Source organism: Leucoraja erinacea, chromosome 34, assembly GCF_028641065.1.
Source record: "Leucoraja erinacea ecotype New England chromosome 34, Leri_hhj_1, whole genome shotgun sequence".
NCBI lineage: Eukaryota > Metazoa > Chordata > Chondrichthyes > Rajiformes > Rajidae > Leucoraja > Leucoraja erinaceus.
Genome location: NC_073410.1, coordinates 1,383,075 through 1,400,671, shown reverse-complemented (window position 1 = coordinate 1,400,671; position 17,597 = coordinate 1,383,075). Strand labels below are relative to the sequence as shown.

At 44.3% G+C, this 17,597-nt stretch overlaps 1 protein-coding gene across 1 annotated transcript; it reads right to left on the bottom strand.

The window, feature by feature from the left end:
• Positions 1 to 3,701: 3,701 nt before the first annotated feature.
• On the bottom strand, positions 3,702 to 17,104 carry fut11 (fucosyltransferase 11 (alpha (1,3) fucosyltransferase)). The gene is made up of 3 exons (XM_055661620.1): positions 16,181 to 17,104; positions 13,254 to 13,879; positions 3,702 to 4,366 (listed from the first exon to the last, which is right to left on the bottom strand). Exons 1-3 carry the CDS (start codon positions 17,102 to 17,104, stop codon positions 4,222 to 4,224), a joined length of 1,695 nt encoding a protein of 564 aa, XP_055517595.1. The 3' UTR covers positions 3,702 to 4,221.
• Between the last annotated feature and the right edge of the window lie 493 nt (positions 17,105 to 17,597).

The following is a 17,597-nucleotide window of genomic DNA, read 5'->3' as shown; positions in this document are numbered from 1 at the left end:
TATAATGTGACAGAAGTAATACTGTCCTCAGGCCACTGGGAACGTGATCCTGATTTTGATGATGCTTCCCACAAGTTCAGAACAAGGAAGTTATACCCAAATATATAGAGAAGTCAAGTGAAAAATAGGACAGACAAAAATACAAAATAAATGAACCAGACTAATGTCAAAACATTGTAGTCCTTCTGATTTCTCCTAATAATACTGCTTTATTTATATCGGTGCAATAAGTCTCAAATAATATTTGCATTGCATTTGAGAAAATATAATTATAATCATACAAACTGCAGAATACTTAATGAGAATGGTTAGATCTTTCTTCTATTTCTGCCCCACAGATGCGGTGGGCCTTACATCCTATGTTTACATTTATAAACCCGGGCACAACATTTTTTTGAAGGAATTTCACAACTGTGGAAGAATTATTTTTTTCCGAAGTCAGCTCTTTGATGTGAAGTTGGCAATTCATGAATCATTGGTGGTTCCACTTCATTTAACAGCTATCCAGTGTCTGTTTGAAATTAGTTGGACTTAAATAGAGGATAACAGGCTGATTATCTGAAGAATGGTCCTATTACATAAAGGCATAAAACACTTTACTTACTTATTTGTTGACAGGGTGTGGACATCACAAGCGACCCATAATTGTTCCGACTCTGAGAAGGCAGTTAAGGATCCATAACACGATTGGGTTAGGAGTAAAAATAAAACTGATCAAGTCGTTGGATCTGAAATGTCAACTCTGTTTCTCTTGCAGAAACTACCAGACCTGCTAATAATTTTGTTTTGTTTTGTTTCAGGTTTGTTACAACGTCTCATGGTGACCGATCCCCTTCTTTTCATTTCACTGCACATCTCGTATATGTGTATGTGACGAATAAACTTGACTCGACTTGAAATATCCAGATTTATTGTAATTAAAATCACATCTGAAATTCCAGGGCAGTGGAGAAATAAATAATTGTTAAATTATTTCAAAGATCCCACACAGGAGGCCAAAAGACTTACTATCGTGGATATTTCATGTCTTTTGGACTCAACCTGTTAATGGAATTTGTCCACCCCCATCCCACATAGATTCCCAATTCACCTGTGAACTGGTAACACTTGCACTGCAGTTCTATAGAGCAAGGTTCTAGATTAGCAACTATTTTAATCTCCTGCACTAAACCTAGATATTGTTATTGGAGATGTGCATTACAGAAATAACAATACTGAGTTGATATACAGAAACAGGCCCTTTGGCCCTTCTTGCCTATGCTGACCACAATGCCCCAATATAGGGCAGACCATGCAGATATGTAACTACACCTGACCCAAACTCCACACAACCACCAACTAGCCACACTCAGCCCGAGCACTGTGGATTTACCAGACATTGATTAAGAGTAGGGAATGTGTGCAGTAATACTGAGGAAATCATCCTGACCTGGATAAAATACAGAACCGGGCTGGCGTGGCTTGGCATGACACAAATACTGTTTTTTTTTTAATCGGAATGTGCAGGCAAGCCAAATAGCACACACATAATCAAATTCTGTCAGGTTTGGATTGGGTAATCAGCCCTTACAACATAATGATAAATACTAAAGACACATGTAACAATAAACTCCTTTTTGGTTTTCAGCAGCAGATTGTGTAAACAGCACTCTCTGGAGGCAGCTGAGCCCGACTAATGTGCAGGATAGCACACAACAAAACTCCACATCTCCCACTTTAACCTCCTAAAGTTGAAAAGCACATGATGCTCAAAAAATAACCAATGCCGACAATTACAAAGGACCAAGGAGACAATTTTAAAGAATCCTCATGCATCTGTTTTGAACCAAAGTAATAATGGACATTTCTGAATTGCACTGAAGGCACAAAGAATGAGTGGCATTCGTCCAGATGTTGGGAGAAGTACAGAAAATTTGCACTGCTATATTGACCCTACTGGTAAAGCTGCTGGATGGCAACTCGGATCCATGCTGCAATCAATGGCTACATCCCACACAACCAACACTTAGGAAGCATAGGGGAACAGTGAATGTACAGATTACTTCATGTGAATTTGAGACGCTATATTTTCCCATTGTAGAATCTATAAATGTTGTGCAAATTGCAAACAATGAAAGGTCAGACTGCCACTTTGACCATGGAGAGACTCCATCTAGGGACTGACATCCTCTGTAAAATAACCCTGTGTAGTGTTTTGAGCTCAACTGTACCGACTGCAAAAGAAATAACGGATGCCAAGTTAATAATGTGCTGTAAATCTCATCCCTGTGCACAAGTCAGGCAGGGGCACGTTTAGTGATTTAAATACTTCCCACACCCATATAACATCGCATCTTAAATGATCCGGTCTGCTATCCTCCAGATGCTTTCCCTGCTAGTCCAGGATAAAAGACTTGCATTTTTGCCAAAAATAGCTAAAATCAACAATGTACCTTAGTGATTTATGTGGTTAATAAAAACCATACCTCACGTGTACGCTTGGTGCTGCCTAGGAGCTGGGTGAAGCTTTGGTACGGACTGTAAACGTTAAGGTAATTGAGCTCCTGGCAGTATTGCAGCAGAGCTTTGGTCTCCCTCAGGCATCAATTAACTCTGCTTCGCCATCACCGCTGTCACTCACTGGGAAACAGGCAAGGATACTTGAGGCACTGAACCTCCCCTGACCAAAAGATAAATGAACAAGTAACCTTGAAAAGACAGACGCAGCAACTATAGGTTACACATAATGAATCCTCAGCAAAGGTAGTCCCTGAAGTACTGAGACAGATGCCATTCCTTCAAACTATCTCTCTGCATATATTTTATAATCTCCTTCCATGCCTTACTTCTAAATGAGAGTGTACGAGTCAGATATATTATTGGGCGGCTTACAATCCAGTGGTATGAATATTGACTTCTCTAACTTCAAGTAGCCATTACTTTCACTCTCTCTCCATCCCTCCCCCATCCTAGTTCTCCCACCAGTATGACTGTCCTCCTGATTAAATTCTTATCTTTGAATGCTTCGTTGTCATCTTTCCCCCCCGCTAACAATGATTTATTCTACATTTTCCTTAAGCTTCATCCCCTTTGATGTCTCGTTTTCACACCTCACCCTTCCATTGCTCCCTCTCCCCTGACTTAGTCTGAAGGGGCTCGACCCGAGACATCACCCATTCCTTCTATCCAGGGATGCGACCTGTCCCGCTGAGTTACTCCAGCATTTCGGTGTAAACCAGCATCTGCAGTTCCTACACAGATATATTATTTATCCTGGCTGAGATGAACGAATAAGCAGTGGATTTGAAGGTTGTTGTCTCTGGGATGCTGCAGGTTTATCCTCAGCACAAAAAAGACTCAAAGTGCTGGAGTAACTCAGCGGGTCAGGCAGCATCTGTGGAGAACATGGATAGGTGACGTTTCACAGAGTGCTGGAGAAATTCAGCGGGTCAGGCAGCATCTGTGGAGAACATGGATAGGTGCCGTTTCACAGAGTGCTGGAGTAACTCAGCGGGTCAGGCAGCATCTGTGGAGAACATGGATAGGTGACGTTTCACAGAGTGCTGGAGTAACTCAGCGGGTCAGGCAGCATCTGTGGAGAACATGGATAGGTGACGTTTCACAGAGTGCTGGAGTAACTCAGCACCTGGGAGAACAGGATAGGTGAGTTTCACAGAGTGCTGGAGTAACTCACAGTGGATCTATGGTGACGTAGGTTTGAGTCAGAAGGGTCCTGATCGAAACATTTATACAGACCCAAAACGTCGCCTATCCATGTTCTCCAGCAATGCTGGCTCACGCACTGAGCTACTCCAGCACTTTGTGTTTTTATGAGGATTACATCATATATGTGCGTTTTGGTTTATCTAGCCATTAGATTTCTTATCCTGGTTCGTCTGAGATTACACTTGGTCCTGACTTCACAGGTCAGCTGGCAGAACAGAAGTCAGCGTGAGTGGAGATACATTAAAAGTGCACCGAATCTGACCTCTGATCTGACTTCTGTATTACAAAATAGACGATGAAACACGTAACAGTATAAAAAGCTGCTACTTTTGTACAATTATAAACATATTGAATACAAGATGCTTTTTAGAAATATATAAAATCGTAAGAAATTGTTCTCAATGAAAATGGATCTATATATGTCAACATGATCGTCCAGTCACACATGATGGGCAGTGTATGTCCTTTGCTGGCATGATTTTTAAGTAGGATTTGCAAATAGCTTTAATCCCAGCGTTAGTGTTTGCTCCTCTTCATCATCAATTGATGGACGTAATCCCACAGTTTACTGGCATCGGATTCATTGCGGAGAATCATAGTAGCCAATGCTTCAGCTTGGTCGGCACTCTGCCAGTAGTCTTGCTGCCACATTTGTTTCCAACTGTTCCAAAAAAAAAAAAAAATTAAACAATATTAGCAATTGGCCAGTAAATGGGAGAGGATGAACAAGAATTATTGATCCCGCAAAAGCAATCGCAAGTTACATAGTGAATATCCAATGTTCAACTAAACATTGAGGGATGGCACGTCTGTGCACATCTGTAGAGCTACCTTAAACCTCCAGCAATTCTGACATTGGTTTGTAGGTTGGTTGCCTACAGTTGCATAATTCAATGATCATTCCGTTAAAGCTACCCAAGCAGAATACGAGGTGCTGTTCCTCCAGTTTGCGTGTGTGGCCTCACTCTGGCAATGGAGGGGGCCCAGGACAGAAAGGTCAGTGTGGGAATTAAGTCATGACTTAATTAACAATAATAATAATAATAATAAAGCTAATATAGATATAATGGGATGAATTTAAAGCCACTTAGATTCTTCGATGATTAAACAATGAATTGTACACTTAAATCTCCAGAAAAGATTCGAATGCCAACCAGCAACTTACTGAAGTGGGCGGTAGAGATTTGAGATTTAGAAATGTGAATCATCCGCTTTATTACATTTAATGAAAATGTACATTAGTTTCAAACTTGGACAAGGATGGCTTTTTGTAAACAAGTATGACATTGTGATCAATTACTTCAAAAAGACGTATTGTGCAATGATAATGGTCTTGTTACAAAGACACATCTCCTACAAGAATAGTGATTAGTTTCAATTACTCATGTCCTTATCCTTCCACCCATCTACCTGCACCTCCCACTGACTGTCTAAGGTTGAGGGGAGAACGTAGAAAACAACATCGAAAAATAGGTGCAGGAGTAGGCCATTCGGCCCTTCGGCCATTCAATATCTCGAGGGGGGAGGTAAAGGGACAAGTGTTGCATCTCTTGCGGTTGCAAGGGAAAGTGCCCGGGGAGGGGGTGGTACGAGAGGGAAGGGAAGAATTGACAAGGGAGTTATGGAGGGAGCGGTCTTTGCGGAGGCAGATATGGGGGGAGATGGGAAGATGTGGCGAGTGGTGGGGTCACGTTGGAGGTGGCGAAGCTGACGGAGGATTACCTTTTGTATGTGACGGCTGGTGGGGTGAAAGGTGAGGACTAGGGGGACTCTAGTCTCGACCCTAAACATCACAGATTTCAGCCTGCTCCTGACTTCAATTACAATCAGATAAATGATGTTTTGTTCCCTGTTTGGGCCATTTCACCATGACAATGGTGGGAAGTTAGAATAAGTTGCTGGACAGTTCACTTGTAAACACCCACCGTCAAGGTCGGAATCAATTGCAATTCTGTATAAAAAATGCTTTAATTTTAAATGTCACAAGAGATACTGACAAAGTGCAAACAAGAGGAAGTGCAAAGTGAGGAAAACATTTTTCACACAGAGAGTGGTGAATCTCTGGAATTCTCTGCCACAAAAGGTAGTTGAGGCCAGTTCATTGGCTATATTTAAGAGGGAGTTAGATGTGGCCCTTGTGGCTAAAGGGATCAGGGGGTATGGAGAGAAGGCAGGTACAGGATACTGAGTTGGATGATCAGCCATGATCATATTGAATGGCGGTGCAGGCTCGAAGGGCTGAATGGCCTACTCCTGCACCTATTTTCTATGTTTCTAAGACCATATTACCCAAAGAAACATGAGTGTTCTACTCTTCTTCTTCTTTCGTGTGGCGTGCACAGCTTAAAGTTGTAGGACAACTTGTTCTATTTGATCTTCTGTTTGTGCACGTCTAGTTGATTGCATTAGTCGAAACAGGGTGGACCACGTGAAGGTTGCAATCTTCCACCCCAGTGTTCTACTGATCCATTCAGTATTATTACAGTGCTCACTAAAGAGTTCACCTTGACTGCAAAAACATGGGACAAAACCTTCAACTAAAAGATAAATGACATACTTTGACTGCAGTCCCTGAAGAAGCCAATGTTTGTATATCGTGCATTCTGTCACCAGTTTCAGTATAACCAAGCTTCGGTGACACCAGTCAGCATTTATGACGGGGATGGTTGACAGAAACAAATCATCTATCAAAAGTGGGAAGAAGTCATTAGTGTTGGTGCTCTCAATGATCTTTGACACCAAAGTTTGACTTTAATTTTTTTAATGTGAAATAGCCCTGTTCGTAGGAAACCTACTGCAGATGCTGGTTTACCAAGGAAAGACACAAAATGCTTGAGTAACTCAACGGGTCAGGCGGAATCCGCCAAGAGCATGCATGAATGGCAAAGCTTTCGTTCAAAACCCTTCTTCAGACTGCAGCCCTATTTAGAGTTAGCTGAGCAAACTGTATATATGGGCACTTTCCCTCTGCTCCTTTTACATCTTACCCATTGGATTTGTTCAGCCTTGATTATAATTGCTCCATCATTAGTGGTCATGTCTTCAGCTGCCAAGTCCTATGGTGCATTTTTCCCGCACCTGCTTTAAAAAGCTTCTTGTAATCTATTAATCTGACAAGCTTTTAGTTTCCCATCTAAATATCTCCTTGCATGGTTTAGTGTCAAACCGTGCTCCTATGAGGCATCTTGGTGTACTTTGCTAGTATGGAAGGTTTCTTAGTTCCTATTCTCATTCTTAATCCTGTCATGCAATACTTCACACTAGGTTCAATGGGACATGGACCAAATGCAGGCAAGTGGGACTGGCTTAGATGGGGCATCTTGATCGGCACAAATCTGGAGGAATGTGCCTTCAAGCTTTTGTACCATTTGCCCAGCAATAGATGCGGGAAGAGGGAGTGACCAGGGTCTCTTCTTCTTGCCTATGGCGTGCACAGCCTAAAGTTGTAGGACAACTTGTTCTATTTGATCTTCTTTGATTGAGCACGCCGGGTTGATTGTATTAGTCGAAACAGGGCGGACCATTGAAGGTTGCAGCTCCTGCCCCAGCACAGTTAATGCTGTGTCTGCACAGATCCAACAACCTAGGTTCAATAAATGACACAAATTGATGGAGTAATTCAGTGAGTCAACCAGTGCCTCTGGAGAACATGATAGGTCACCTGTCCATGTTCTCTGGAGATGCTGCCTGACCTGCTTAGTTACTCCAGCACTGTGTGTCATTTTTGTAAACCAGCGTCTGCAATTCCTTGTTTCTACTAAGCCGGGTTCAATCTTGTTCACGGATGCTCTTTGTTCTCTCTGTGATTTTCCCCCGGGAACTCTGGTATCCTCTCACATGCCAAAGTCATGCTGGTTGGTTAACTGTACATTTTCCCAAGTGTATAACGGTAGAATAATCAGCGGTTGGGGTGGGAGGGGGGAAAGAGAGATGAATGGAAATGTTTGAGAAATTATGTTGACTCAATAGTCCAAATGACCTTCACGTATGTTGGTGGGGATATCTTAGCAACACTTGCCCATTCTGAGATGATTTAATGCCCCAATATTTTGTTTTGTAGAAGTTATAATTTTTATATCACTTAAAATACATGACACCTGCTCTGTCGGAATAGTAAATTATCTCCAGGGAGACCAACTGGAAAACTGATTCATAGTTTTGAGAATGGATAATCAAAAAGGGTGAAATGTTTTGCTTTTATTGAGATGAATGCAAGGGTAGTGCATTATGAAGAATCTAAACAATGTCCTTGAATAATCTAGTTCTGCTTCCTAATTATATTACAGCATGTGAAATCCATCTTTCAAAGACACAGTGACTCAGTCACCATTCTATGGCGTATGACACAGAATTCATTTCCGTTGAAAGAAGCACCCTTTAGGGACCTCTAATGAAGACTGAAGGTATGATTTAATTAAATTGCGCCAGTCAAGACAATTTAGTTAATTAGCTTTTTAATCGGAGTAAGTCACTGAGTGGTAGAGCTGCAAAATAGACAGGAAGAGGGTTGAACAATGTAATACACAGGTAGACAAAAGTGCTGGAGAAACTCAGCGGGTGCAGCAGCATCTATGGAGCGAAGGAAATAGGCAACGTTTCGGGACGACACGTTGCCTATTTCCTTCGCTCCATAGATGCTGCTGCACCCGCTGAGTTTCCCCAGCACTTTTGTTTACCTTCGATTTTCCAGCATCTGCAGTTCCTTCTTAAACAATGTAGTACGCAGAATGTGCAGCATGGTTATGGGCCAATCAGCCCATCTATTTTATGTCAGTGTTTATATTTCTTACAAGCTAACTCTTGTCCATCTAATCCAAAAGGTATTCCGTCTATTTCCTTCTCGCGTGTGTTTATGCAGCTTCTTATTCAATGATTTCACCCAGAGGATTGTCGGCTGCCCTCTCCTTACCTTGGAGGGCTTACACAGTTCCCGCTGCATCAAAAAATCCCAGAGTATTATAAAGGACATTTCCCACCCCGGACACTCCCTGTTTGAACTGTTGCCGTCAGGCAGACGGTACAGATCTACAAGGACAAGGACGAACTGACTAATAAACAGTTTTTACCCCACTGCTATAAAAGCACTAAATGTAGCTGCCAAGGAACGCAGGGGCGATACATACTAAGGGACTGTGGTACACTGGAAATCGACAGAAGGATGGAGGGTTGGGTGTTTATGCGTGCTATTTTCATGATATTTATTTTAGTTGTTTATCTTTTAATATTTTATCTTATATGTATCGTTAGCTTTTAGAAATGTTTGAATGGTGCACTGACTGGCTGACATTTTTAAATTTTGTTGTACATGGTTCATGTTACAATGACAATAAAGAAACTATTCTATTCTAATTTCGAGCTTCTCACTTCCATTAGTGAGTTCACCAATCTCTGGCTCAAGACGTGTCTCATGGATTTTCTATATTCATGTATATATTCCATACTCTTGTTGAAAACGTATAACCTCATACCCATGTTATCAAATTTTATTTGCCAATTAGCCATCAATTCTGCAAGTGATCAATATCTTCTTGTACCTTATTGGACTTCCTCAAAATTATCTACCCCTTCAATTTAGTGCTATTCACAATAAATGGAAAATGACAATGATCCCATCAACAATCCTTGCAGAATGTCACTTTGAGACTGATTTACTACCCATATCCCCAAATATTGTCTTCATGCTTCATAGCCTAGCTGCCTAGTTACGTTCTGCACAGTGGCACAGCCGGTAGAGCTGCTGCCTCAGTGCCAGAGACCCGGGTTTGATCCTGACCTTGGGTGCTGTCTGTGTGGAGTTTGCACATTCTCCCGGTGTCCATGTGCAGGTTTGTAGGTTAATTGGCTTGTGCAAATTGCCCCTAGAATGTACGGAGTGGATGTGAAAGTGGGATAACATAGAACTCATTTGCACAGATGATCAATGGTCAGCATGGAGTCGGTGGGCCAAAGGGCCTGTATCCATGCTGTATCTTTCAATTATTTCAATCAAAGATTTGATGTACCTACAGTCTTCTTCTTCTTGCGAATGAAACATAAACCAAAGGAATAGTTAGATCTCAAGCTGGGTGTTGAGCAGCCAGGTTGTTGTCTCTACTTACAGTAAAATCTGCACAATGGCTGCACAAAGAAAGATGGAAATTAGTTCTGACTTTAATTCTGTTAAGTCTCCTTTAGAAAACACTACACAGCCACACAATTGTGTTGGAGAAAGGCAAAGTGAATGTATCCTTGAATCATGATAAAAGAGAGGCTTCAGAAACTGAACAGAGAAAGGAAATATTAAGCGCGGAATGTACTTTATATTATTAGACGGAAAGAACAATTTATTTAATGGCCATTTTAAAGAAATGAAATGTGGCTGGCTTAAATGATGGGTCGATCCATGGGAGTCTGAATGTTGGGGATCAGAATTCCAAAATTATCAGCTGTAAGCCTGTTCTCCAGCATCTGCAGTTCCTTCTTAAATACAGATAACCTTGTTTGGCAATACATTTTAATGAAGAAATCACTAATGTTTAATCAAAAGAAAAAACTTTCTACATACAGTTAATTCTACAGCATTCCAATATTATTAAATGTTTAAGAAAGAACTGCAGATGCTGGAAAAATTGAAGGTACACAAAAATGCTGGAGAAATGTTGGCTTAGCACTTCAAATCCCGCTCCCAATCTGAATCCGACCTTTCTGTCCTGGGCCTCCTCCATGGCCAGAGTGAGTCCCACCGCAAATTGGAGGAGCAGCACCTCATATTTCGCTTGGGTAGTTTACACCCCAGCGGTATGAACATTGACTTCTCCAATTGCAGGTAGTCCTTGCTTTCTCCCTCCTTCTCCTCCCCTTCCCAGCTCTCCCACAGCCAACTGTCTCTGCCTCTTCCTATCTTCTTCCTGTCCCCCCCCCACCCCCACATCAGTCTGAAGGGTCTCAACCAGATGTCACCTATTCCTTCGCTCCATAGATGCTGCCTCACACGCTGAGTTTCTCCAGCATTTTTGTCTACCTTCCAGTATTATTGAAGGACATTTGGTCAGATAGATAGATGGAAATGGTTTTGAGGGCGATGGACCAAATGCAGGCAAATGACAATAGGATGGCACACTGGAGCATAGGTAGAGTTGCTGCCTCACAGCGCCAGGGACCCGGGTTCCATCCCGACTACAGGTGCTGGCTGTACGGAGTTTGTACGTCTCCCCGTGACCGAGATCTGCGGTTTCCCCCCACCCCCACGCACTCCAAAAACGTACAGGTTTGTTGGTTAATTGGCTTAGTACAAATGTAATTGTTCCTAGTCTGTGTAGGATAGTGTTAATGTGTGGGAATTGCTGGTTGGCATGAACTCAGTGGGCTGAAGTGCCTGTTTATATGCTGTGCAGTTCTCTGACTTACATATTTTTACAGTCATAGCATTAGCTACTTTATTGATAATAGAAAAATCTACCAGCACCTCATCTTCCTTTTATATATATCTTGGCGTTTTTTAAATTAAACCCCTACATTCACAAAGACTTGGATTTATATGATGCTTTGTGAAAGAAATAGGATGTATAAAGGTAGCTCTCTAAGTAAAATAATTCCAAACAGTACGTCAGAGGCAGAGAACAAATACAAATGTTGAGTAGATTGGTCAGCCTGCAGCAAAACATACTCTGCTCAGTGTATCGCTATCAATGATCAAATACAGTATTTCACAACTATTCAACCCATACCCCTCGTTCATCCCTTCTGGCCAAAATCAATACACTTTCAAGCTTAATTCTCACATCTTCTTGATATAACATAAACCGGCTCGGCTTTAAAACGTTGGTATTTTCCTACACTCGGGGCCTACAACTAGGCTTCTGAAGGTTACAGTGACGACAACTGAGCATTGATCTTGAGGATACTTTACTGAAACCCTTTATCCTCTTTAACTTTTACTATAAATCTGACGTGCCGATGGATCATCGGAGAGCTCAGTTACTTGCAGTCTGCCAATTTCATCTTTGACCATTATTCAACGCAAATGTTCCACTTATGGCATTTGAACAGTTCTGGGCTAGTTTCCAATTTAGTGACCTTTAGTTACAACCCTAAACAGTAGCTGGCCACAATTATGATACACAGAATCGATCAATTCCTTTCCTCCCTGCATTTCCAAGCTACTTTTGCAGTTTGGGTATTGCTTTAATCAAGCATGTGAAAAACATGGAATGCTTTAGGTCTTTGGTTTGAGAAGCATTTGTAATTCTACACTTTAGTCTGGTACACCATTGAAGGGGGTTGACTAGCAGTGAAATGTTGCTGGGTTATTCACCTTATACTAAGTGCAACATCAGTGTTGCATCTCACAGTACTCCATGTCAATTTGTTGCATTGAAGACTGACCAAGTTTTAGCCTATGTACGATGGGCTTTGCTCAACACAATAATCTTTACATCTTTCAGTTTGATGTCTGTGCAGACTTCCTGCAAGTCATTTTGCTATTTTTGATGGCCACATAGTAGAAAAATGGTGCAATGTGACCCAGTCTCTAAGCCTGTATATTTTTCACATTGAACTCAATCTGAATACAGAATCTAATTACTCAATAAAATAGGATGATGCACTGTGGCTGTCTCACACCTGGTATGTAGCAGCAAACAACTCCACACAGGTTACTGCTCACAAAGATGCAGAAACAAAATGACATGATACACAGTGGAAAAAAGTTGCGATTTTCAAATGTAGCATTAGCCGCATGCTCAGGTTGCAGGGAATATTAACTTGGGACACATGTACACCTGTGCACGACTTGACTGTACTCATGCAATGTCTTTATTTTGACTATATAGCATGCAGACACAAGATTTTTACTGTACCTTGGTACACGTGGCAATAATAAACTACTTACATTGACTTGCATTGACACACCTCACGTTGCCTTGGCAAGGCCACTAGCATAATCAAGGACATTCCCCCCTCTCCCATCAGACTGGAGGTACAGAAGTCTGAAAACGCACACCTCCTGATTCAGAAACAGTTTCTTCCCAGCTGTTATCTGGCAACTGAACCATTCTATCAACTAGAGACTCAAGATTCAAGTGAGTTTATTGTCATGTGTCCCTGATAGGGCAATGAAATTCTTGCTTTGCTTCAGCACAACAGAACATAGTAGGCATGTGTGCGCCCATCTACCTCATTGGAGACTCTCAGACTATCTTTAATCATTCAGAAGGGTCTCAACCCAAAATATCCATCAGTCTGAAGAAGGGTCTCGACCTAAAATATCACCCATTCCTTCTCTCTAGGGATGCTGCCTGTGCCTGAGTTACTCCAGCATTTTGTGTCTATCTTCGATTGAAACCAGCATTTGCAGTTCTTTCCTTCATATCTTTAATGAGACATTACTGGATTTTATCTTGCATTAAACGTTATTCCCTTTATCCTGTAACTGTACACTGTGAGCGGCTCGATTGTAATCATGTACAGTCTGTCCACTGGCAGGTTAGCAAGCATCAAAAGCATTTCATCGCACCTCAGTACACATGACAATAAACTCAACTACCCTTGAGAGAATGCCGGTGACGTACCTGTCATCGTCAGGGATGTCATCGAAGCTTCCAAACCCAGGCTCTGGGACGGGGCATCCCAAGTGATTATACGCAGCCATCTTGGGGGCTGGTGGGGGGAATTTATCAGGTTGCTCCTGGTGAGCCTTCTCTGCCTGCAGGCGCATGTTCTCCTGATCGCAAACATAGCATTCAAATCCGTTCAAATAGTTGGGCTTGTTAAAGTCATTCACGCCCCACTCCCGCTTCTCCAAACTCTCCACCAGTACAGTGTTAGTGATGCCACCTGGCTTTTTATACTCCAGATACTTCATGTATTCCTCGTCATTCTGATCCAAGTAATTGATATAGTCTGCCAGGTCTTTGGGAGATTGGAAGTCGTCGATCAGAATTACAGAGTGGGAATTGGGCAACCAGTCCTGCACCACAGGGGACCCGCGGTATATCGGCACCACTCCCAAGTGCATGGGCCGCCACAGTTTCTCAGTCATGTAGTCATCACAGATCGCATTCTCCATGGCAAGGTGAAACTTGTACTTGCTGATGAATTCCATGAACTCTGGATCTTCTGTGGTCGCTGTCAGAGTGTCCACCAGCCGCTGATTGGGCAGCTCCTTGTTCTGCAGGCACTGGCCATAGGAGTCAATCTGGAGGTGAGAGAGAGAGAAGAAACATAAAATTAAACACTGCTCAAAGTCTGTCTTGGTAGAAGCTTAAGAACAGTCAGTTGCGTTACCTGGCCAAAGATGCAAACTGCTAGGCAGATTTTAAGAAAATGTTAATGGCAGGACAGGATAAAAAGAATACTGCTTATTTTATTTTTATTTTAGATGAGAGATTGAGGCAATTCGAGGACAAGCTGCAATTTAAGGGCAAGCAACAATTTAAATGATGGCATATAACGTGCCACCACATAGCAGCATAAACATGGCAATCAACTCAGCTGCATTACAGGACTCAATTTGCTCACCATTTGTGCAGAAGCCACAGCTAATTTGAAACAATTGACCTTAGTCCTTTACAAAGCTGCAAACAAAATGACTGTAAATGTCAAAATGTTTCTTTAGATTTTAACCCATTCAGATTCCTAACACAGCAATCAGAAAAGAGGTAGAAAATGGGGAAGCCAATTTTTACACTAGCTCCCACAAACAAGTGCATGATAACCATCAGGGCTACTGAGTGAGGGTAAAAAATATTGTCGAGGGCATCAGGGATAACAACTCTGGCTGTCTTTAAAACCAGTGCCAGGGAAGTTGAAAACAAGGGGTACATGAAGAAATAGTTCAGATTCGGGGTAGTTTATTATCATATACACCAGGGTGTTATGAAATTCCTTGTTTGCATGTAGTTCACCAAGGAAACTGTATATGGTAATTATACAGTGAACAATGAATCCAAAACAGCAGAATGGTGCAAATATTGTCATGCAATCTGAAGATGATCGAACTAAAGTGCAACAACGGAATAAATGAATGAGGTTGAGTTAAGATTATGTGGCAACATCTCGGCAAGAGGGTGTGAAAGAGATGATTGGTTCAGGAGTCTGATAGCCAAAGGGGTTGTAGAGTCATAGAGCATGGAAACAGGCCCTTCAGCCCATCTTGAACAACACCTGCCTGCTTATCAATCAATCAATCAACCTTTATTGTCATCTTGCAAGCAACAGTTGTACAGTGCAAAATGAAAAGACGTTTCCCAGTGAATAGTGGAGCATCGCACATGAAATTTAAAACATTTATGGCCCATTTCCCTCTAAACCTGTCCCACCCATGTACATTAATTTTTATTTTCAGACATCCGGGCTTTCAAGCTTCCGTTTCTTCTCCAAGAAGGTAGAAGGGAGCAGAAGGAAAGGTGTTTTTGACAATGTTGGTGCCTTCTTCATGCAATGCAGCGTGAACAGGACATTCTTGCAAAACAGCAATTAGAAATAAAACAAGTCCAGAATGGTGCCGGGGTTGGGCTGAATGTTCTCGTGTAGAGGCAGGAATAGGGGTGCGTGGGTTGAGGTAAGATTAGGGTTGTGTAAGTAAATCAGTAAAGGAATTTGAAGTTCAAAGGAAACTCTTGACACCATTAATAGTTTCTTCAGCAGCAATAATGTGAGCAATATTTCCAGTGCAATGCTGGGCATCAGCAGCAGACTGTATCTGCTGTTGGCTCAATTCTGTGACAGTGTTCCTGCTTTCTGCATTCCCATGGACCTACACTGCCCTCTGCTGTCACACCTAGAGCTATATTTTGCACTAATCTAAGGCATTTGTTCACTCCTCTTTGTCCCCACTTTGTAAATATACTGGATTGGATTTTGACATTTTAGAAACATAGAAAATAGGTGCAGGAGTAGGCTATTCGGCCCTTCGAGCCAGCACCACCATTCAATACGATCATGACTGATCATCCAGAATCCGTACCCGGTTCCTGCTTTTTCCCCATATCCCTTGATTCCTTTAGCCCTTAGAGCTAAATCTAACTCTCTCTTGAAAACATCCAGAGAATTGGCGTTTCCTTCGCTCCATAGATGCTGCTGCACCCGCTGAGTTTCTCCAGCATCTGCAGTTCCTTCTTAATAAATAAATAAACGGATAAAGTGCAAATAGCAGATAATGGGCTATTACTGTTCAGAGTTTTGTCCGAGCCAAGTTTAATAGTAGGTGCTGAATCAACTGAGATGAGTCTACCTGTAGGTGCTGAATCAACTGAGTTGAGTCTATCTGTAGGTGCTGAATCAACTGAGGTGAGTCTACCTGTAGGTGCTGAATCAACTGAGGTGAGTCTACCTGTAGGTGCTGAATCAACTGAGATGAGTCTACCTGCAGGTGCTGAATCAAATGAGATGAGCCTACCTGTAGGTGCTGCATCAACTGAGATGAGCTTACCTGTAGGTGCTGAATCAACTGAGATGAGCTTACCTGTAGGTGCTGAATCAACTGAGATGAGCCTACCTGTAGGTGTTGCATGAGCTGCTGGACATAGCGGTCGCGGTCGGCGGCCACCTGGCAGTGTGACTGCATGTAGAGGACGGGGGCAAGGCCGCGGCTGCGGGCCTGTTGCTTGTGCCCGAGGGAGAGTGTTGGCGGGTGGCAGAGGTAGGGTAGGCCGGGCAGCCACTGCAGGGACAGCGGGTAGTCGGAATGCCTGCGGAAGGTGGCCGTGTAGTTGAAGAGGCGGATGGCGGCGGCGTGGGCCAGCAGGTAGTTGTTCATGGGCGACTCCTCGTGGAAGAGGGCCCAGGCCTGGCGGGCGGCCCGAGGCAGCGGAGCCTCGTAGGCGCGGAGCTCGGTGCCGTACACGATGATGGCGGCGGCGCGGCCCTGGTGGCGGCGGCGGCGGCTCGACACACACGGCCCGGCCCGGCAATCGATGCGCTGTGTGCGGCGGGGAAGGTGCGGGAACAGCTGCCCGCTCCACCACAGCAGCAGCGGGGGCTCCAGCACGTCCACCCCGGGGCTGGGGCCCTCACCCTGGGGCTCAGCCTCTACCCCAGGCCCAGGCCTCCCTCCCTCGGCCTCTACCCCGGGGCTTGGGCCCTCACGCTGGGGCTGGGGCTCTACCCGAGGCCCAGGCCCCGCTCCTTCACGCTGGGCCTCGGCCTCTCGCTGGGCCTCGGCCTCTCGCTGGACCTCTCCCCCGGTTCCGGCCACCGTTCCCCGCCCGTCCTCACGCTGGGCCCCGGACGCCGCCGCTGCCGCCGCCGCTGCCGCCGCCGCCCCGAACTGGAACTGTGTGAGCGCGGACGCGGGCTGGAACACGCCGGCCTGTCCCCGGGCCTGTCCCCGGGCCGCAGCCTCGGCCTCTCCCGCCGCCCCCGCCGCCGCCAGGAGCAGCAACAGCGGCCACAGGAGGAGCAGCGACACCGCCGCCGCCATGGCCACACTTTACAGCGCCACACTTTACGGGAGAAGGGCAGCGGCCGCCAACCCTGTCCCACTTGACGGCAGGAGGTCGCGGTACAGCCCAACTCACCATTAAGATGCTTGCAGGGAGCAGCTCCATCCTTCTGGAGGACAGGGCAGCCTCCAGCATACACTGTTAACACACGGAGCGCGTACTTTCTTACCTGTGCGGCGGGGAATAATTGTGGCGGGTGACAGCCCTATGAACCCGAGCAGCAAGGTGTAGGTGGCCAAAGGTGCGCATCCCTCAGGGCAGCCCCCACTCTTCCCCCCCTGGGGTCAGCGCTGTCCAGCCACGGCCAGCCTCCACCCCGTCTCCCCCTGTGTGGCCGCACTGTCATGGGCTGTGGGTCAGCAGTGCCCACACACACACGGGGCCGCAGCTCCGGGCAGCGGTCACCCACACACACGAGGACATAAACCCGGCAATGTCCCCGTCAGCTGCAGCACAGTTGGGGACGGTCTG

Coding starts and splice junctions, on each gene's coding strand:
- fut11 (XM_055661620.1), bottom strand. CDS start 17,104: ATGGCGGCGGCGGTGTCGCTGCTCCTCCTGTGGCCGCTGTTGCTGCTC. Junction 13,880..16,180: donor AGCTCATGCAACACCTACAG/GTAGGCTCATCT, acceptor TCTCACCTCCAG/ATTGACTCCTATGGCCAGTG. Junction 4,367..13,253: donor GACATCCCTGACGATGACAG/GTACGTCACCGG, acceptor TTTTTGGAACAG/TTGGAAACAAATGTGGCAGC.